Source organism: Brachionichthys hirsutus, chromosome 2 (assembly GCF_040956055.1).
Source record: "Brachionichthys hirsutus isolate HB-005 chromosome 2, CSIRO-AGI_Bhir_v1, whole genome shotgun sequence".
Classification (NCBI taxonomy): domain Eukaryota; kingdom Metazoa; phylum Chordata; class Actinopteri; order Lophiiformes; family Brachionichthyidae; genus Brachionichthys; species Brachionichthys hirsutus.
Genome location: NC_090898.1, coordinates 13,266,814 through 13,288,054, shown reverse-complemented (window position 1 = coordinate 13,288,054; position 21,241 = coordinate 13,266,814). Strand labels below are relative to the sequence as shown.

Below are 21,241 nucleotides of genomic sequence, written 5' to 3'. Positions count from 1 at the left end.
CGGTGGCTGGATCGATGACGCGTCAGCCCTTTCGGTTTATTTTAGCCGTCGGATCCTTTCTGCTTCCCCTGATTTTTTGATTCGACTTTCTCCTTGCCCCCCCCCCCCTGCTGCGTGCCGCCGCCCCTCTCTTGATTGCACACAGATGCTTCTCTCTCCTCTCACCCATGTCCGTGCGCATCCCGCCTCTCTGCGCTCCCGATAGATGGTGCAAGTCAAAATGTCCAAATCGCCCGTAGACCAACTGTCTGCGGTGGAAACGAGCTCCCAGTCGCATTATTTTCAGGTAAATCAATGAATCGCACGTCTAAGTCTTCTGACTCCATCATCGTTGGGAATGGGGGGGGGGGGGGGGGTTATGTCTTGCTACTTGTTGTTGAAATTCAGGCGTCGCGTTTTGGCAGCGAGATACTTTTTTTTTTTTTTTTATCTCCGCGTTGATCGATACAGCGGATTGATGCATGATCGATTAAAAGCCATTTGGGTGTGATCATAAAATAGGGTCACATGTTTATTATGCCTCTCGTGCACACATGCACACGCGCGCGCACACACACACACAGCATATAATAGCCATGTTTGGGCCTTTTTTTAATGTCACATTTTACTCTTATTTACATGAAAGCCAACAATAAGGTCGGACCTGTAGCCTCACCAGGGGCGTTGCTAAACATGAAGTGGTGCTGGGGCAAAGCCCCCCCATTACTTCACTTTCATCTTGAAAGTGTGCTGCACCATGTGCTAAACAAAATGCCCCTGCTTTTACCCTCCGTTACCGGCTTACCGCTGCTGCCATACTGCAGTGCAGCGGAAATAGCTCCAGGTAAAGATAAATAAAATATATATATCATAGACGATGTATAAACATGAGATATAGACCTTTTCATCTTTCTGAAAATCTGTTTTTCATAAATAAAGATCTACTAATGTATATATTTTTATCCATTTCTGACAGGCCTAAAGCCACATGACTGAATGAAAGACAAATACACGTTGTGTTCTTAGTCGTAGTCCATTTTCTGCCGCTTTTTCCACTTTGCGGGGCCACGGAAGTCACTGGGAGCCCGTCCCAGCTAGCTACATGGGCGAGATGCAGGGTACACCCCGAATGTGTCGCCAAGCGCATCGCAGGGTCACACACACAGACAGACAAACCGTTCACGCACACACCCAAACGCGACGGACAATTCGGAGTAGTCAACTAAATTGCATGTTTTTGGAGGTGGGAGGAAACCGGGGAGACAGGGAGAGCATAGGAAGGATAGGATTCGAACCCGGTACCGGTACCTTTTTGCTATGAGGAGACAGCGCTAACCCCTGCGCCGCCGCCACTGCACCATTTTTGTTGACACAGTTTTGCATCTAAAATAAGAATTTGTGCCCTTGGAACAATGCAATGGATCAGAAAAAATAAATCTATCTATAGATGTTATTATCAATTTAGATGAATCTATTTCCAAACATAGGAGGTTGATAAAGTGAGATTTTACAGGGTATCAGTAGATCGAGACTGGAACATACGTCCCGGTGAAATGTGTCAGGTACAGTCGCGTTCTCACCTGTGGCCCGAAGGCCTTACAGCACGGGGGGGGGGGGGGGGGGGGGTAATCTCTCCCTGCATTACGCAGACATATATGATGCAGCTACATTAATTGATCTTTGATATTGACAAAGCAGTTGGTTCACAGTGGCTTTTTTTTTAGCACCAGTTCTCCTGCATTGTTTAGCTTTATAAATCAGCATACTGAAAGCTGTTTTCATTCCGTCTCTCTATTTATCTCACTCGCACGTGTCTCTTTCATCGCAGCTGCCCCGGAAGTTGCCTAAACGCAAGAGCCGCTTCAAACGCTCGGATGGAAGCACGTCTTCTGACACAACATCCAGCTTCATCAAACGGCAGGTAGAAGACCTCGGAGCCATTTGTCGGCTGCTCTTTCTTTATTTACGCATTAAATCGTGGCTACACATTGCAATTGCCTGCTGATTATCGTACTCCGAATGTCAGACGGAGGAAAGATCTGTAGCGTCTGTGGGGAAAAAGTAGGACACGTATGTTCAAAGGTTTGATATATTTTCAACAGAGCTGGTGTCGCTGCAGTATTTTTCTAACATTGGTGAAACAGTTTGTTACTTTTTAGGTGTGAGCTTTTGATTTTGGACTCGCATTAGTGATAAATAAGCATTTTTTTAGTTCTGCATCTTTGTCTTCGGGGACATCTGTTCAGTCTCAGCTGTAGTTTTGCACAGTAGAGAGCTTCAACATGCTTGAAAGTGGCCGTGTGTTCTGTCAAAAAAAAAACACAGGCCACAGGTTTTTTTATTTAATGAATGTTTTCAGGTCAATTTAAGCAGTTTATTTCCATGCGCTGTGTCTGAGGATAAAGCTGCACTGGTTGTAGTTACACAGAGCATCCAGCAGAGGGGAGAATTTCATCCTCGATACAATCAGAGGCCTCACCTGGTTACAGATGTGCAGTGCAAGCACAGCTGGTTTCGTGTGGATCCAGGGTCATTTTGAAAGGATTCTTTATCAGCTACTACTAGATGTTGACTTCATGAATAACACCTACAGTGCTTGGTCACAGATGTACCCGATGACATCCCATGAGATCTACGGCTCAACAAAGTCTTTCCTGGAGTAATATATAATATAATTCATTATAATATCAAGTAATTCCTGATCTAAAGTGGCTGAAACTCTTCAAAATGTAGAGCCAGAGGAATACTACGATTAGTGAAGTAGCTGTCAATATTTGTAGAATCATTTTCTTTTAAGTCCTAATCTTTTATTCTGGTAATAGTTTTACCTCCCGTTCATTCAGGCAATCTTTAAAGTGAGCTGTAACCTTGGAAACTCAACCTGATTTGAGTGGTAACGTGATGCATTTTGTTTTCCACATTTATAAACCAGATCTGCTTCAGGATTAAAAAAATAAAATCCAAGTGATTCATAATTCAAGTAAATAAAACTAAGATTTTTTTTTCTAAATCTATTTACTTTGTTTTACATGACAGAACATTAAATATCTGTATTTTTTTTATTAGTTTAAAGATTTCAACATGGCAGAAATGTTTTATTGACTGATTAATCAAGAACAACAATCATTTTGCTTTATAGCCCTTATCAAATGCATCAGTAATAGTTTTTATTCAAAATAATGAATTATTTTTTTAATAAATGAAAATCAAGCCAGTCATGTTTAACCTTTTGCAACTTATGGATATTAAATCAAGTGTAGTCACATTGAAAATATATTTAAACAGCTCTGTTAAAATTAAATATTTTTTCCTGACCTCATTCTGGATCAGACCCAGAAGACATTTTGCATGATGGTGCATATTAGACATTCAAAGTGAGTCACAATCCAGGAGCTCTTCTGGATCATCACCAAAATGTAATCAGCGATTCCTGGTAAGATTCCCAACCTTTCCTGCAAATGTCATCAAGATCCGTCTGTAACGTTTAGAGTTATCTTGCTAAAAGACGGACAGACAGAGATAAACGCCGGCAAAAAACATGTCCTGCTTGGTGGAGGCGATTATTTAAAACACAGCTCTCTCGGGAAAATATTAGTCGTGCCAATAGTGTGAGGAAATGTGGAGCAGAGGGACGTTACTGAGGAGCGGGGGAAAATGGCTGAGCCGACATTTTCTTCAGGAGGGGGGCATTAGTTATCCTGATTGGGGGGGGGGGGGGTTAATGACAATGTCCAGATTCCCTGAGAATACCGCGCGGCTTTAAAGATTCATGATGCGTTGGTTCATTGTTTACAGTTTCTTTTCAGTCATTACCTTCTTTCTGCATGCACAGTAAGAGAGCCCCCCCCCCCCCTCCCCTCCCCCCTCCCATAGGCGTTATGACTGTTTAATGCACATGGAGTGAATTTCACAGAGCAGATAGTTTTGTGTCTGCGATAGGGGCGGGGTGTCTACGGAGGAGCAGTGGAGTATGACTCATTTCTGCAGCAGCGTGCTGCCATAAGTGTCGATATCTGTATTAAATGCACGAGGCTCTGAAACAGAGGGGGGGCGGGGGGGGGGCACAGCAGGTCGCCCCCGGTGTTCAAGCAGCGTCTCTCCCTCCCACCGTCTCCGCATGTTGAACTCGGAACTTTTGACACGATGGAAAATTTGGTGGCTTCATCAAGTGATGCAAAAACGCTGCATCGCTTGTGGATGTGTGTGGGATGGGGTGGGGGGTGAGGAAGGAGAAGGTGTTGCTGTGTTGCTGTGGTGCAGCTGCTGCCCCCCCCCCCCCCTGGTTAGGGAATGGACAGTCTGTCGCAGTTTACAGCATGTAGTGTACACAGAGGGAGGGACGGGCAGCATCAGCACCATAACTGAGTAAGTACAAATGACTTCTGTGGCACTCGACCCCCCCCCCCCCCCCCGTCTGAAACTCCTCCTGTCTCTACCGGCGCCTCCATCCATCATTTCCATCGTGTTGTCTGCCGCTCCTCTCTTCATCCTTTGTGTTCCTCCTCCATCTCGCCTCCTCGTTTAAAGAGGCACGTTTTCACACCTCCCGGCTCCTCAACAAGTCACTGGATTTCGCGTGCGCCCCCCCCCCCGTTTCCTCTTTGATATTGACAGGACCACAGAATGATGAATTGCATTGTGTATCGCAGCTCTGAGCATGAGTAAACCTGCTGACGTTTGAATTACGGCCACACAGTTAATCAGGCGCTTTTTGAAATTGGACATTTGAGGGATTTTTCAAATTGCTTTTTTTTTTTCTTTGCTCTGAGGGAAATGTTTCGACCTCTTGAATAATAAATTCTGCTCTTCTGCAAAAATTACTTTAGACCTGGCATGCATTTTTTTTGTGCACTTTTCCTTTAAATCATTTATACCATCACCATCAGAGTTTTCACACCCGCCGCTCTTTCACAGCTCGTCGTCTGTGAAACGACGTTTTCCAGCAGCGATGGATTTAAAATTTGGCGTCACACTTTCATGATCGATGAGTTTGGAAGGGCCGTTTGATGTACCGTAAGAAATCGTGTGAATTTCTGCAAGGAAATTTGAAATGCAGGAATTCCAAGACATGGGAATTCTGCGTGGCTCGATGATAATGTGGGCATTGTGATTGAAAGGGTATCTGTCCTGAATAGCTGCAAGAAAAATCCACCAATTAAATCCAGACACTGGTGGTGGTGGTGGCTGATGAGTCTGGAGAGGCTGAGGAAGCAATGAAACTCATTGCAAATCTGCAAAAGGAATAAAGACGGGGGAGGTGGAAACAACAAATGAACAGCGGTATAAGAAACAAATCCTGTTTCTCTTTTATGTCAGGGATGAAAACAAAAACTTCCGAATCCATGTAGCCCGCCCCGCCTCCAGATATCGATCTGGATTCTGGAACCGATCATATAAACGCAGAACCAAATCATCGCTCCACTCTCACCGAGAATGAAAATGCGTTGGAACGTGATCTGGACTGATGACTCGGGCATTTTTGAGGACTAGACGGACTGGGTGGCACAACTTCCTCGTCAGAGCCCCCCCCCCACCTTGAGGTAGTGGAGGCCATCTGTTTTGCAGCATGTGAGGAATAATGACAGAAGCAGAGTAGGAAGGAACGGAGTTATATTTAGCAGCCAGATAGAGACTTTAACGGCAGAGCAACTCGTCCTCGGCCCAAACAACGATGCTGCGCTCACATTCTTGCCTCTGCATCGCAGCTTAGGCCCCAAATGCATCCATTTTTATTCAGTTGCATTTCTTTACGTGTATGTGTCAGGAAGCCAGGAGCGATCACGGCTCCGTGTCCTAACATTGTTGAGCACAGCGCCTTCCCCACCACCATTTTAATTCCACATTCCTGTCTGTAACATGTTTTACTTCCTGGTCCTCCTCCTTCCTCTCCCTCCTGCCGTGGTTCCTCTCCTCTCTGAGATGAAGATGGATATCTCGGTCTCACTCCTCTCCTTTATGGCATTTTATTATGCTCTAATCTCATCTGCCCCCCGAGATAGCCTCGCTTTATCTCGTCACATAAATCGTTTCTACCGCTCTGGTCTCTCCGACCATCCTTCATTCACTCCGCCCTCGTAAACATTCCTCTCTGCTCGGTACATCTTGTCAAAGATATTCACCCTCGTTCTCCGTCCCTCGCTCCATCCATCCATCCTGTTCTCTCTCTCTCTCCCTCGGCGTTGGTGCAGCGTTGCTTTGCAGAGCTAGAAATCTGATCTAGTTATCTGAACATGCAAAAAATAACTAAATGAACAGAGGCGTCCGCTCGCCGTTTCTCTGGGAGTTGAATCGTCCTTTTGGATTGTGATGTTTTTTAGATCACATGCAAGACAAGGGCGGATCAAACAAAAGTGGTGGTTACTTTTCATGCCTGGGTTCTTTCTTTTGTTGTTGTTGTTGTATTTTTAGCTTGGATTTAGTTTTATTTGTGCTGCTTATAATTAGTTCTCCAGAGGATTCATTTGCATATGTTTATGTTAATGTAGGACCGAGGCGAAATCACCATATTTTGTCGTACTTTATTATGTGCATTTTTGAAATTTTGTTTTGTTTTGCAAGAACATGCTAAACATGTGTGTGTGTGTGTGTGTGTGTGTGTGTGTGTGTGTGAGTGTGTGCGTGTATGCGCTCGTGCGCGAACCCTCTTTATTTGGCTTCTGTTTAGAAGCTCAGTCCTGAATCTGTCAGTAAAGAAAACCACTGCAGCAAAAATAAATCCAAAACAGGCAATAGAGAGCGTTGAGAACATCCAGATTACACCATATTATACACACACACACACACTTCCCTTTTAATATTTTCCCTTTGGAAAACATTTTTTTTAAAGGTTTTAAGATGCCTGATTATGTTGAGAAATGCCCATAACCCATTTTCAATGCACACAGATATTTTTCTTGTGTCAGAAACCTAAACATAAAAATAAATGTAGGCTACCATTATTACAAAAATTAAAAAAAAACAATTAAAGTTAATTTGGAGAAACTGGAAGCAGCTACCTTTTTCTGTTTCCTGATTCGTTTGTATTACCCTTTGGACATATACTGTCACCTGAACCGCCTCTACAGGCTCTGACGTAAACCCAGCAGCAAATACCAAACCGCTTTCACCGTTTCACTTCTGATAAAACGCCTCTTTTGTGAGCTTCGCTGGCGTGTTTCAGCTTTAATGCGCCAGCCGCCTCTGGAATACGTCCGTAAACCGCATACGATGAAAAATGATAGCCTGCATGTAGAGTATTTTGCTAATGAGGAGATGTCCTTGGAGAATAAACAAGGGAATAAAGGATGTATGCGCGCTGCACTGTGGGGGGGATGATGGAATGGACCGGGGCCAAGCAGGAGAGGAGAAGAAGCAGTTGCCTCCTTTGTGCTATATTTAGTCGACCAGAATGTGCCGGGTGTGGGAGAGGAGGGCATTGCTTTGTAGATACACACGCTTGCATGTGAATGCATTTATGAATACACACGTATTTGCATGAACACCTGCACACATTCTGCAGAGCAGAAGAGCAAACAGAAACGGATCAGCCACTATAACCTGCAGTAGCATCCTGCATCAGTAACGGTGAGGCCATCTGCCCCCTCCGCCGAGGAGCTCGTGTTTTTATCGGCCTGTTTGTCTGGCTGTTAGCGACATAGCTCAAAAAGTTAGAGAGGGATCTCGATGAAATGTTCTGAAAATGTTGGAAATATTCCCAGGAAAAGATTATGACATTTTGATGGTGATCCAGAAGAGATCTCGGATTGCGGATATTAGTGAGGATTTGTTCGATCTGTAATACCTGAGGAGACATTGGGTTATATTTTCACAACAGAACGACTTTGTTTATGGACCCTTTCTCGCTCTTATTTCCTCCACAAAGGAGGTTCCGTTTCTTAGTAGTGGTGGACAAACGGATTTGTCGTGTCTTCAAAAGCTCTGGATCTAGAATCCAGAAGAAACCATCATTAGTGAAAGTGAGCTTTTAGTGAATAACCTATAAACTAATAATGATATCAACGTGAATCTAATTGCTAGAAGTTTGTTTTCATGGTTAAGGAATAAAAAATAAATAGATAAAATAAATGTAGGGGCATTCTTTTTGGTGTAACTCACTAACATCGGGCGGGGGCTGAGGTGCTTGGCGGAGCCCCCCCCCCCCCCCCCCCCCCCCGAGTGCTTTTCTGGTTAAATCTAATATTGCTGATAACGTCCGCAGGGCTCGGCCGATTCCTACACCAGTAGACCGTCGGATTCAGACCTGTCAGCGGAGGAGGACCGCGAGGCGTATCGGCGTGAAGCCGAGCGCCAGGCACAGCTGCAGCTCGACAGAGCTAAGGTACGACCCACAGCGACGCTGCCATATAAGGTAAAGTATGTACAGGTGAATTCACCTGGTCCGACAAAGACCTTCAGTTATCTATGATGGGGGAGAACCCCTTAAATTCCATAGTGGATCCCACTAAAAGGAACAACAACATTATTTTTGATCAGTTCTGAATCAATGAATTGATTTTCAGTGAGTGTGAATAGATCGAAATGCTCTTTTCTCTCATCACTTCTTCTTCTTTCTTCTTCTTCTATTTGACGACGACAGTCCAAACCTGTAGCGTTTGCAGTGAAGACAAATGTGAGTTACTGTGGCGCTCTGGATGAGGACTGTCCCGTCCAAGGAGCTGCAGTCAATTTCGATGCCAAAGACTTCCTGCACATCAAAGAAGTGAGCGCTTATCTTTTTGTCTATGATGATGATGATGATGATCATGAAGCTCGCTTGCGATTGTGACGTTGTTGTGTTGAACTCACTAGAAATATAACAATGACTGGTGGATCGGCCGGCTGGTAAAAGAAGGAGCAGACATCGCTTTCATCCCCAGTCCTCTCCGATTGGAGGCGATGAGGCTCAAACAGGAGCAAAAACAAAGGCCAGTCTGGAGTTTCAAGCTTCACCGATCGCAGTTCAATAATAAACCACAGGTTTGATCATGTTGTGTGGCTCTTGCAGGAAATCAGGGGGGAACTCTTCCAGTTTAGGCGACATGGTGACTGGGAGCTGGAGGACAACACCGCCGTCTGCAGGTGAACGTAAGTGCTGCAGGCCTCTCTGTGCTGGAGCATGGCCTCTGTTGTCTTCTCTTCTTTTTCACTGATTGTTGATGTTGTTGTTTTTTACAAGCCAAACAGAAGCAGAAACAGGTGCGTTCTGGTACTTCATGACGTCACCACATCTGTTCATAGTTTTAGACTTTTAAGGACATTCCCAGAACAAACATCTTAAAATGCTTTGAGTTGCATTTTTTAAGGTTAATAGCTTAATTTATGTATTTTTTGACTAATTTATGATTAATTTATGATTTAATTTACTTATTTACTTAATTTATGTATTTACATAATTTAGAGTTACATGAGTTTGATTAATTTGTAACTTTGGTTTCTATGTAATGTAAGAAAATTCTTACCTCTGCCAAGGAGGTTATGTTTTTGTAGGCTGTTTTTATTTTATTATTATTATTAATTGCTAGCAGGATTACACAAAAACTACTGAATGGATCTTGATGGGAAAAAAATCTGAAGATGGGTCTTGGTCTAAAACCTAGATCCCATTAAATTTTGAAAGTGCTCCAGATACCCACCTGGATACAAAAAGAAATAACAAAAGTGTGGATTTTCCCATTGACTAAAAAATAAAATCATAGAAAGACTCACCAAAAATGCAAAAATGTGTTTAGCTTTTTACATCCATTCCCCTTCATTCCTTACCTATTCTCTCTGTTCTTCATCACCTGGTTGTCCCGCCCCCCCACCTGTGGCAGGAACATGTCCCTCCCTATGATGTGGTGCCCTCTATGAGGCCGGTGATCCTCGTGGGACCGTCGCTGAAGGGCTACGAGGTCAGACTCACCTCCAGCAGATAGACAATGACTGCCGCACCGTTGAAGCTCTTTCTATGGCACACACGCACACGCACACGCACACACACACACACGCACACACACGCGCGCGAAGCACGTCATGACTTTTTTCATTTCTCCGTGTCCTGTCGTCTCCTCTCTTGTCCACCAGGTGACGGACATGATGCAGAAAGCTCTCTTTGATTTCCTGAAACACCGATTTGAGGGAAGGTCGGTGAAACGGAGAGATTACAGGTGCCTCTTCTTTTTTTTTCACTTACTTACTTTCTTCTCCCCCCTCTACGTCTTTCTGGCAGAATTTCGATCACGCGTGTAACAGCTGACCTGTCGTTAGCCAAGCGATCTGTCCTCAACAAAAGGCCCATCATGGAGAGATCCAACACTCGCTCCAGCTTAGGTGACTATCGCAGCGTTGATAATTCGACGAAGCCACGATCTTAAATTCAGAAAAGCGATGCGTCTTTGAACAGCGGAGGTCCAGAGTGAGATCGAGAGGATATTCGAGCTCGCCAAAACCCTGCAGCTGGTGATTCTGGACGCGGACACCATCAACCATCCAGCGCAGCTTGTCAAAACCTCCCTTGCACCCATCATTGTCTATGTTAAAGTGTCCTCGCCAAAGGTACGGGGGGGTCTCGAACATTGACAGTCCTCGGACCTTTCACCTTATACTTACCTTCCTCTCAGGTGCTCCAGAGGCTGATCAAATCCAGGGGGAAGTCTCAGAGCAAGCACCTGAACGTGCAGATGATGGCTGCAGACAAACTCTCTCAGTGCCCCCCCGTGAGTGTTCAGACGATGAATGCATTATAACTTGCTCATCAGACAATGGAAGGCCTGACCCCCCCCCCCCCCCCCATTTTTTTTTTTTTAGGATATGTTTGACGTCATTCTGGACGAGAACCAGCTGGAAGACGCGTGCGAGCATTTGGCTGAATACATGGAGGTGTACTGGCGCGCCACTCACCTCCCCGGCAACACCCCCCTCAACCCTTTGCTGGAGCAGACCCTGATGACCCCGCCCTCCGCCATCTCGAGCCTGCAGGTGAGGCGCCTGCGCCCGCCGCCGTTTCGAGGGCGTTGAAGTGGGAACGCGTCGTGTTCTTTAGCGCTCCGCTCATCCATGCTTAACATTTTTACAGTTTTCTGAAACACAGGGATTAATTGAATGATCGCTTTCAAACCGGGGTGAGTAGCGTGCTTTATATGTACATATCTGCACTCTCAAACACTGACAACCCCCCCCCCCCTCTGACATACCGCCCGACTCCTGAACGCGACGCCGTATGAATTCAGAGCTCACCACCAGAGAGGCTGGCGTGTTTCTCCATTTCACCCTGCCCCCCCCCTTCCTGTATCGCCGATGGTCTCGGGTGAATCACTGATCCGCAAGCTTGATGGGATGGAAATTCACAAAGCAGCTTCAGTTTTAATACCAAATGTCACAAAATGATGAGACATTTGGAGAGAATGTCCACGCTGAACTTTTGCTTTGACCCCTTTTTTCCCAGCACGCTTTGTGAATGATGCCCCGTCGCTCAAAGTAGCACACAGTGCTATCTTGAATGCTAATTAAAGTAGCGTCGTCACCTGAGCCGATGACATAATTTACCCGGTAACCAGACCATGACATCAGTACACTAACATCTTATGTTCAGGAGTAATCTCATTACCGTCACACTGGCATTTCTTTTGTTTTGGTGTTATTCTGTAAAAACACAGACAAAAAAAAAATTGCAAACACTTTTCAAAAAGGGCTTTGAAGGGGCTGCTGCTTGCCGTTTATCCACATTCTTACACCATATCCAGGATATTTGTGTTACGTTACGGCCGTCCAAACGGAATCGTTGTTCGGTGGGAAGGTGGGTCAGATCATCTCCCAGCCTCCACCTGCAGGTTCCTGACAGACAAAGGAAGCAGGCCAGGGTGAACAGCACCACCTGCAGGCGTGGAGGAGAAACAGCAAATTAAAAGGAACACTTGTCTCCAGGTGACAGCGCTTACGGTTCTTTTACTGTCACCAAGGAAACCGCAGGTGATTTACTAATGGGACAGATTAGTTCAGACATCATGATCCCCAGAGGATGAACCCATCTACAGATTTCCTTTCATCAAGGTCCATCCAGTAGTTTTTTCCATAATCCTGCTAATACACAGACAAACAGCATTAAAAACAGAACCTCCTCGGTGGAAGTTTGCAGACTTTGGGCAACAGTTGCATCATTTGAAATGCACCAAAGGCCATGCGAGCTTTGGTTTAAGGTCACCTTGCACCTTTCCTTCCAAGTCTTTCTTGATGTGGTGTTTGCATTATTTTGTCTCTTTCTGTCTTTTTGTTTTCTGTAGAAACTATCAGTGCTTTCGGAAAAGAAGGTTCTTTGAAACGTCCTCGTTCCTCAACTTTATTTAGACGACCTGTTTCACCCTGTTTTCGTTCTCTGGTGACTTGAAATCCTCAGAACAAGAACCAGCCGCAGCCGGGCGAGGTGGTGGGCTTGGCGGGTGACGAGGAGGAGATGGCGGGCGAGGAGGCCCACTCCCCCTTGGAGCAGGACAGCCTTATGCCGTCCGACGAGGCCAGCGACTCCTTGTCTCGTGGCCAGAGGGGGAGCCCGTGCCGCAGGGGGGACGAGGAAGACGAGGAGGAGGAGGAGGAGGAAGAGGAGGAGGAAGATGACTGCGCCTCCCCCTGCCACGCTCGCACGTACAGGGACGTTTACCCCCCTCGCCGCGGACACACGGGGAGCGGCCACAGCGCCAACGGGCACGAGTCGCAAGACAGGCTGCTCCGACGCGAAGCTCAGCAAGGTCACAACCAGAGGAACAACCGTCAGCGCAGTCGCCCCTGGCCCCGTGACACCTACTGACCAACCAAGGCCCCCCCCCCCCCCCCCCCCCCCGGCCTCCGGACCGCAACCGAGATCTTCCCTCTGACCGAAACAGTCAGTTCAGAGCTGCCCCAAATCCAGTTTGAAACGCAAACAGATGCCCAAGTTGGCAACATTAGATTTATTCCAGAAGGGCCTCCAGGTGCAATCCTCAAGATTCCTAAATTATCAAAGTGGGGGGGGGGGGGACCGAGTCTGCAGGGCATCAACGGGGAAAGGTTTCAGGCTGCTGGCTGTACCCCAACTCAAACTTCAGCTGCGTTGTCTGACGTTTCCCCGCCGTAGGACGTCCCGTACACTGGCCTTAAGATTTGTAAGACTTTGATCTTTACTATATTTGCATGTGTTATTATTTTAAGACTATTTGCACATTAACGTCAGAACAGGAACTGAAATATCTTTCTAAACAAATTTAGGAATGTCTTCTGTCGAATCCATTTACGGGAAATAGCAACGCACTTGAGTACAATGTATATACTGAATGGAATATATTTGATTTTAATATGGACTTGTTGTTGTTTCAGAGAAATATGAGGTTGTGTACTTTAACAGTTTGCTGTCTGAAGACAGTGGGAGACATGCATTACCAGTCACAATATGAGTACACAGTCAAAAAAACTGCAGTACAGCGTCAGCGTTCTGTTCTGGGCATCGCTTGTCATTGCTCTCACACAATCGCTCTCAACAGCTCTAAAATAAACAACAACAACAACAACGGGCACAGAGAATGTAAACACAACTAAGAAAGGGAATGCTACCTTTTAAACGGATGATTTTATTGCCAAACTGCTTGTTTACATCCAAGCGTTCAGAAAGTTGCTGCACAATTGCAGCTCCTCCTCCTCCAGGCTCCAGAGAATGTAAGCTTGCATGCCTTCTGCACCTCCTGGTGTCTCCAACCAAACCGATTGCCCTGTAATTCGACTGTAGCACGTTATTATTATTATAATGATTGTAGCATTCACGGTTTCTACGCTTCTTGTACCCCCCCCCCCTACCCCTTGTACGTCTTTGCCAAACATTGTTTGTGTGCTGCAGTTTTACAGATGATTAGGTTTTTACCAAGACAGATCCTCAGGTGTAAAAGCTCCATCTTATGAACGCGTCGTAGCAACCGTGACACAGAGTCGTCAAATATCTCTTGAGGAGTTTACTGGTTTATTGCTTCCATGTCTCCACAGGTTATCTTATCGAGTGTTCTGTATATTTTTAAAGAGAAAAAAAAAAGAAATAATCAGCACGATTGGAAAGAAAAAAAAAAGAAAGAAAAAAAAATCTATGCAAGTGTTGCATGAAAACCTTTTCACAGTTGAGTATTTTAGTAATGCATTGATTCCGACTCTCCTTGTTGTCTTGTAGTGATAGTCGTGTCATTGGGGCTGCTCACTCCTCACTCTGACTAAAAATCGGTTGATTATTCCACACCTCTTGAACCAAATATTGGGGACATCCCCCCCCATTATTATTGGGCAGACATTGGTTCATGCTCTTTTAAAAGATAATAAAAAAAGATTTGCCCCAAATCAGGCCAATTTTATTTGTATTTTTTTTTATTTCTGATAAAATGAATTACTGTCTTTGTAGTAGAGTATGATTTTCGAAGCGGACCAATTTAGCAACTGACAGAACAGTTTGAGGTTTTTCAATTTATGAAGCACAATTTTTACAAGGGTTATTATTTAAATTCCTCTGATCTTATTCTGTATGCAATACCGAGCCAAACATTGAAGAAGAAAAAAAAAACACGTGAAAACGCCTTAGACCATCTGGACTTCCTCTTTTGTGTGAGTAGAGAAAAAAAGAAAAAAGAATTTGCACTACTTTTTTTGGGAAGGTTGCTTTGTAATGCAATAACTGCACTAAATATAACCGCGTATCCACCCGACACGCCCCTTCCCTCTGTTGTTCAACACGTGTCGAAAGGGAAACATTTCCTGCCTGATGCTGTAAAGAATGCTTTCTATTTGAAGATAAGATTTACAATGCCGACTAAAATATGACAAGCAAAATAAACATGACATTTTGTGTACTTTCAATTGAGTCATTTTGTTCTTTTGTGTCCATGTTACACACTTTCCCTTTAAATCCTACCTCTGGAGGTTTTGTTTATCAGAGATTATGGATGGTGAACAGGTGAAGAATACGCCCACCGGACCCGGAAGTCATGGACCAATCCCCGCTCGAGCTGCGGGGATCAGCTCCTGATCTGAACGATAAAATGAAAACCCCGAGATCAACGCCGATGGGATTTACGTTTTTTTTTTTAATCCAAACGTCCATGTGTGAATTAAATACATATTTGAGAGATTCAAACCTTTTCTTCATCCAGATTAAACCACACAAACACCTCACATGTCAAATCTGAGTTCACTTTATATAAACGTTTAGACGTGAATAGATGATTTTGCCTTTCAAACAAAATAACTGCTCATCACTTCTGACGCGCGTCTCATAAACAATCAGGAAACTAACATTTTCCGGACAAAATATAATGATAAAAAATGCTCAAGAAAGCACCTAATCTCCGGCGACGCTCTCATCCTGGCCGGTTTGCATCACATTTCCATTTTCTTCAGGGTCCTGCTCACCGATTCAAGCTTTTTACAAAGTCTGAATGGAGTCTAGAACCCCCAGAACTCGTGTGCTGATGATTTCCAGATTGCTTGAAAAGACAAAAACCGCATCGACTGAAAGGGGCTCAGCGATAAAATATAACCTGGAAAACAAATCCTAGATTTGGATTAAGGAATTGAACATTACAGAGAAAGTAAGTACACGAGGACACAGTCTAAAAAAAAAACACACAAGTGTGTGTTCAGGGGCGAATCAGGCGAAGATGGTCTCCTCGCGTCTTTTCTTGGTCAGGATGGTTCCAGGTTTGTGCTGAGCGTCCGGATGGTTGGTCAGCTCCGGAGGGCAGGTCGACACCGGGCTCTCCAGGATGGCCTGCTTCAAGTCGTAAAACACAGCCGCGTCCTCCTTGGTGAGGAAGGTCATGGCCACGCCGCTCTTTCCGGCGCGACCCGTACGACCGATGCGATGGATGTAATCTGCGGAAGGTACGAATTAAGACGGGCAATGAAGAGACGGCGGCGCAGACGGACTCGGGCTTCGCACCTTCGATGTTCTTCGCCATGTCGTAGTTAACGACCATGGAGACGTCCTGGATGTCGATACCGCGGCCGGCGACGTCCGTGGCCACCAAGATGTCTTTGGCTCCTGCTTTGAGATTGGAGAGAGCAAATTCTCTCTGCTCCTGGCCTTTCCCGCCGTGCAGCGTGCAGGCGTTGTACTGAGGAGGCAAGACAGGAAGTTGAAGGTCTCCCGACACGTTTACGGGATTTTAGGGATTCCGTTTCCGATGCTTCGGGATGCCGCCTGTGACTCACCCCCATCTTCTCCAGAGACTTGGCCAGGACGTCGCAGCCCTTCTTCTGGTTGACGAAAATGATGATGGGGGGCTCAAAGCCGTGCGACAACACGTCCAGCAGCTTCTTCCTGTAAAACACACAATCCCGAGCCACTTCAGTGCGACGCTGTGAACGTGAAGGATCGGGATCGTCTGACGGTCGCACTCGTGCCGCACCTCTTTTCTCCCTCTCCCATGAGCAAGACCTTCTGCTCGACTCTCTCGTGAGGCTTGCCGGCAGAGCCGATGTAGACCACGGCGGGACGTCTCAAGTAGCTCCTGGCCAGTCTCTCCACGGCTGCAGGCATCGTCGCTGTGAACATGACCGTCTGGAGGCGGAGCGAATCAGATCAGAGAATGAAATCGCAAAGCAGCCAGAATAATCGTCTCCATCAAATGCTTGCAAATTAAAACTGTAATCGTACTTGTCTATATTTGTGTTTCCCAGATTCAAAGTTCATCTTCATCTTCTCGGGGTCCTCCGCCTCCTCGGTGTCCGGTTTCTGATTGGTCACCGGGATGTACTCCAGGATCTTTTGGACATCGGGCTCGAAGCCCATGTCGATCATGCGGTCGGCCTCGTCCAGAACCAGATACGTGCAGCGGCCCAGGACGAGGTACCGGTTCTCCAGCACGTCGATCAGACGACCGGGCGTCGCGATAACGATCTGTCGGGCAGGGAAACGTCTTTGATCACGACCGCGTCGACGGCGAGACCTTTGAACTTGATACTTTTTACAGCCTTTCAGCAGCTCAGGCTCCGTTTCCACCCGGCATCACCGTCTCTATCTGGATAATCTGATATTTAATGACCATTCTCGTCACTGTGTTTCTGCAGCATGATAGAATACATCGGGGGGGGGGGATGCATGTAAATACTGGTACGTCTGACCTCACAGCCCATTCTGAGACGGAAGCCCTGGTCCTCTCTGGAGATTCCTCCAATCACAGCCACCGTGCGGATGCCGAGGGGTTTTCCAAACTTTAAGGTCTCCTCCTCTATCTGCTGCGCCAGCTCACGGGTCGGTGCCAGGATCACGGCATACGGACCCTGATCCGAGTCCTCAATCCTGCACACAAGCCGTCCGTCGCAGCGCATCACGTCGTGCACGCAGTGGAAGCTTGATTTGACGTTACTTGCGCCCCGAGTCGCGCTACCTGTCGATCTTCGGCAGGGTGGTGATCCAGACGAGCAGAGGAATCAGGAAAGCAGCCGTTTTACCGCTGCCCGTCTCAGCGACGCCGATGATGTCGCGGTTCTGTAAGCCAATCGGAATGGCCTGCCTCTGGATCGGTGTTGGATCCTGAATAACGGGACAAGTGGACGGTAAAGAGATATTAAAAGCTCAAAACAAATAATTAAATCTATTTCAATGAGGAGAAACTGAAAGTAAAATCTTTTCGGATCACAGTCAACTGAAAAACGTGCACGCTGACCTTGTAGCCACATTTGTCGATGACCTCCAGGATGTGCGAGGGCAGCGAGTACTCCTTCCAGTTCCTGATGGGGTTGGGGATCTTGCCTCCCTTCGTGGTGATGCTGTAGTCCTCTCGGAAGATTCGCCAGTCTCTGTCTGTCATTTCGTCCAGCTTCTTCTGAGACCAATGTCTGTCGTCCCAGCGTTGCTTGGCTTCCTTCTTACGCATCTTTTTCAGTCTCACCCTGAGAGGAGAATAAAGATGGGATGTTTTAAAGATGGCGGCAAAGCAGGGAAGAGATCTCCTCCTTTCCGGTCAGCTCTACGCCTCGTGTTGCGTTCGCCTCTTAAAACGCAGAGATGAAGATCAACATCTCGGTCACACTCACTCCTCTTGCTCCTTCTCTTCCAGCGTCCGTCTCTTTTCCATCAGGTCGCCATAGAAACGTGACTGCTCTCTTTTCTGCTGCTTCAAGTCGATGCCGGCGATGAAGCCGCGTCCGTAGAGCTGCACGTGATGCTTTTCTTTGTAACTGGGGGAGAGACCGGGAACGTCAGACTGTCGAAGCCGCGACACACTTTGACACGGACCTGCTGCGCTCACGTCGACTCACATCGGGTTGTAGTCAACGGACGTGTCTTCAGAGGCATCCCAGTCAAAAACAAACTTCCGGTCGTTCAAGTGACGGGTTCGACGGCGTTTCTTGACGCCGCCCAGGTAGCGCTCCTACGAAGATGAGGAGATTGAGTACTTTAATTAGCTAGTTTGAACGCTGGAGATGAAAGCATCGTCTAATCATTCAGACAGTTAACGTTAACATTATTCTATCATTAAAAAAAAAACACTCTACAGTTTTTCTGATTAATTAGATGGAAAAACGTAAAATAAAAAAGGTCCGAACGAGACTCAAGACTCCGATCAATGTAAAAAAAAATGCTGAACAAAATTGATTCTCTGGAGACTCGCCTTAATGGCGTGGAGTTCTTTGCTTTTGTCCTTCTCCTCTCTGAGCTTTTGTCGTCCATCATCTTCTTCGTTCCCGTTGCTCTCCCGTTCTATTCGCTCTCGTCGCTCTCGTCTCTCCCGCTCCTGGGGGTCCTCTGAGACACACACACACACACACACACTCCATTTGCAATCATTGCACATCTATGTTTAAAAATGTACGCAAAACATAAATGGCTACACACCCAGCATTTTTCTGCCCATGTCCTGAAACATCCTTCTCTTCTTCCTCTCCTCGTCCATCAACTTCCTCCTCTCTTCCGTCTGTTGCTCCCTCCGTTTTATAGCCTCTGCTTCGCGCTCTGCCTTGGACAGGAACTTGGGCTGTAGAGTACAAAATAAGAAAATCCATGAGGGGAAAAACTAAGCTTTGGTTTAAAAATTAGGAGAGAATCTTTATGGCAGGAGAAGCTCACTTTTGCTTCGGCTTCCTCTTCAGCCTTTTTCTTGGCGAGAAGCTCTTCCAGAGATAAAGGTTGGACCTGAATGGAAGCAACAGAGGTCGAACACTCAAAATGGCCGCTCCAGGAAACAATGTCATTTTAGAAAAGATTCAGCGAAAACCACATTCCTACCTTCTCTTTCTTCTTTTTTTCATCTTCCTCTTCCTCAGTTTTTATATCCCGATCTCGCTTTAATTTGCCATCCTTTGATTTGGGCGAAAGACTTCTGTACAGAATTAAAGCCAAAGTGTAATTTAATTCTAAAATGTACGAAGCAGGGATGTAAAACGAGCTCACGTTTATATCTAGAGCTGCGTAACCTCCTGTAAAAGTTTACTTCAATGACAGACATTAACAAAACATTAACGGGAATTATTATACAGTTGCTTGAGTTTTCAAGGTTGTGTAGGAAAAACATCACAACTTAATTTTGTAATATTAAATTACAGCAAAGAATATTCTCTGTAGATGTCCTGCGATCTTCATCTTATTGCGTTTGTCTTCGTTCACATACCTGGACCGTTTGCTCCGATCTTTATCACGTCGATGAACGTCTCTGTCCTTGCGGCCCCTCTCTCTGTCACGCTCCTTCTCTCTATCCTTGTCTTTCATCCGTCGATCTCTGTCAGTAAAAGACAGACGAGACGTTTTCCAGCAAAAAAACGAATAAACATGCCAACAAACAAAAAATGAAACAAAAGTTGAGTTGTGTGAAAACACACAGACATTTTAACAGAACTTTAACGTTAAACGTGGGACTGCGCAACTTCGCACGCCGTTACCTGTCTGGAGATTTAGAGCGGTTTCGTTCTCGAGATCGATGTCGTTTACGGTCTCGATCTCGAGATCGACTGCGTTTCCTCTCCCTGTCTTTGGCTGCGGAGGAATCGGCATCCTTTCTGTCTGTGGAGTCAGCAGCCATCTGGAAATAAACACAGCAAAAACATCCAAACTAAAGACGAGTGATTTTGCCATTAACTAAATATTTTCACGCGTGCGGTTTAGCATTCACACGAGTAGGATTATCCGCAAGTATGCGCAATATTATAAAAATAAATCAAGAATAAATGAAAAGCTAAGAATCATCAAGAATTACCAACGCAGCGGGTCGGTTCTATGAAATGACAAGCAAAACAAGACTTATGTCATATAAGCATCAAATTTTCCACTGAGGACGAAATAAATTAACTTGAAATTGAAATTTGAATATTTCACAGTTGTTTCATGCAGGAAAAACTGCTGCGTATTTATTATAAGGTTATGTCAGCTCACACACAGAAAGGTTCTTAACTTTATTTAACGTTCCTTTATGATCCAGACGTAAAGGAGCATTAAAGCATCGCTTTGCTTTCACGAAGCGCTTCATATGTACACAAAACATAGAAAAGTGAAACGGAGCGTCTAAAAGCTGGAAAATGAAGCGCTTTATGTTAGCTTAACAATTTAGCCAAAGATTAACTACATTCAAAAAAGCGCTCTTACAATCAGCGCAGAAAGCTTAGCAATGTCATTATTTTAATTTACGCGTAAAACAGGATAAAGCCAGGCAAGCTTTAACTGCAAAAGCTCACCTTTGTTACTTGTCAATAAAAATTGTGCGATTCAACTACGACTCAAGAAGACGCCATGTCCGCCATGCACGAGTTTACAGGCAGCAAGAGTGTCTGGGAATCGTAGTCCTGAGCCCATCTATGCGCAGTGGCAAGAATGGCATTTTAGACTACATTTCCCTGCGAAGTGGTAAAGGTATCTCAGGACCCCGAATGTTTTGTCCATTAACACCCAAATGCCTGATCAAAACAAACACGTCATTGCTATTTTAGGCACAGGGTGGCAGTCGTGTTACAAATTAGCACGAAGCTTTTTTTTCTTACATACATTTTACCATAACTTGATCAAATATAATATGAGGCAGGTTTTTTTAAGCATTTTAATCCATTCGCATTTGATTTGGCAGGAAATTATATAGGTTATTATTGTTGTTCTCCTCCTTGTTTTGTTATGTTGTTGATGTTATGCAATACAATAACACAACAACTAGTAGAATCAATATAATTTATCTGGAGGATCTAAAAAAAATTAAAATGTAATTTACAATAGTAATAGTAGTGAAATACTGTATAGTTTTGAGGGAAAGGTCTGCTGGAGTGACCAGATCAATCAGTCTGTTTTTGATCTAAGACTATCGGCTAGGCATGATGAAATATG

The 21,241-nt window shown here is 45.3% G+C and overlaps 2 protein-coding genes across 2 annotated transcripts; one reads left to right on the top strand and one right to left on the bottom strand.

The window, feature by feature from the left end:
• Nucleotides 1-205: 205 nt before the first annotated feature.
• Nucleotides 206-12,736, top strand: cacnb3a (calcium channel, voltage-dependent, beta 3a). Its single transcript, XM_068749765.1, has 14 exons — nucleotides 206-286; nucleotides 1,808-1,900; nucleotides 8,177-8,296; nucleotides 8,555-8,677; nucleotides 8,767-8,882; nucleotides 8,963-9,042; nucleotides 9,134-9,153; nucleotides 9,771-9,848; nucleotides 10,021-10,079; nucleotides 10,166-10,266; nucleotides 10,340-10,491; nucleotides 10,557-10,652; nucleotides 10,744-10,914; nucleotides 12,329-12,736. Exons 1-14 carry the CDS (start codon nucleotides 206-208, stop codon nucleotides 12,734-12,736), a joined length of 1,698 nt encoding a protein of 565 aa, XP_068605866.1.
• A 2,264-nt stretch (nucleotides 12,737-15,000) lies between these two features.
• On the bottom strand, nucleotides 15,001-20,669 carry ddx23 (DEAD (Asp-Glu-Ala-Asp) box polypeptide 23). The gene is made up of 17 exons (XM_068745698.1): nucleotides 20,605-20,669; nucleotides 19,816-19,955; nucleotides 19,548-19,655; nucleotides 19,166-19,259; nucleotides 19,007-19,072; nucleotides 18,776-18,914; nucleotides 18,552-18,685; nucleotides 18,199-18,311; nucleotides 17,974-18,117; nucleotides 17,604-17,829; nucleotides 17,325-17,470; nucleotides 17,059-17,236; nucleotides 16,592-16,834; nucleotides 16,344-16,495; nucleotides 16,147-16,255; nucleotides 15,875-16,049; nucleotides 15,001-15,807 (listed from the first exon to the last, which is right to left on the bottom strand). Exons 2-17 carry the CDS (start codon nucleotides 19,953-19,955, stop codon nucleotides 15,584-15,586), a joined length of 2,391 nt encoding a protein of 796 aa, XP_068601799.1. The 5' UTR covers nucleotides 20,605-20,669; the 3' UTR covers nucleotides 15,001-15,583.
• Nucleotides 20,670-21,241: the final 572 nt, after the last annotated feature.

Excerpts from the sequence above, each read along its gene's own strand:
- cacnb3a (XM_068749765.1), top strand. The coding sequence starts at position 206 with ATGGTGCAAGTCAAAATGTCCAAATCGCCCGTAGACCAACTGTCTGCG. Across the intron at positions 10,267-10,339 it reads CAACACTCGCTCCAGCTTAG|CGGAGGTCCAGAGTGAGATC; the intron begins GTGACTATCGCA and ends GTCTTTGAACAG. Across the intron at positions 10,915-12,328 it reads CCGCCATCTCGAGCCTGCAG|AACAAGAACCAGCCGCAGCC; the intron begins GTGAGGCGCCTG and ends TGAAATCCTCAG.
- ddx23 (XM_068745698.1), bottom strand. The coding sequence starts at position 19,955 with ATGGCTGCTGACTCCACAGACAGAAAGGATGCCGATTCCTCCGCAGCC. Across the intron at positions 19,260-19,547 it reads GATCGGAGCAAACGGTCCAG|AAGTCTTTCGCCCAAATCAA; the intron begins GTATGTGAACGA and ends AATTCTGTACAG. Across the intron at positions 16,050-16,146 it reads AGTCTCTGGAGAAGATGGGG|TACAACGCCTGCACGCTGCA; the intron begins GTGAGTCACAGG and ends TTGCCTCCTCAG.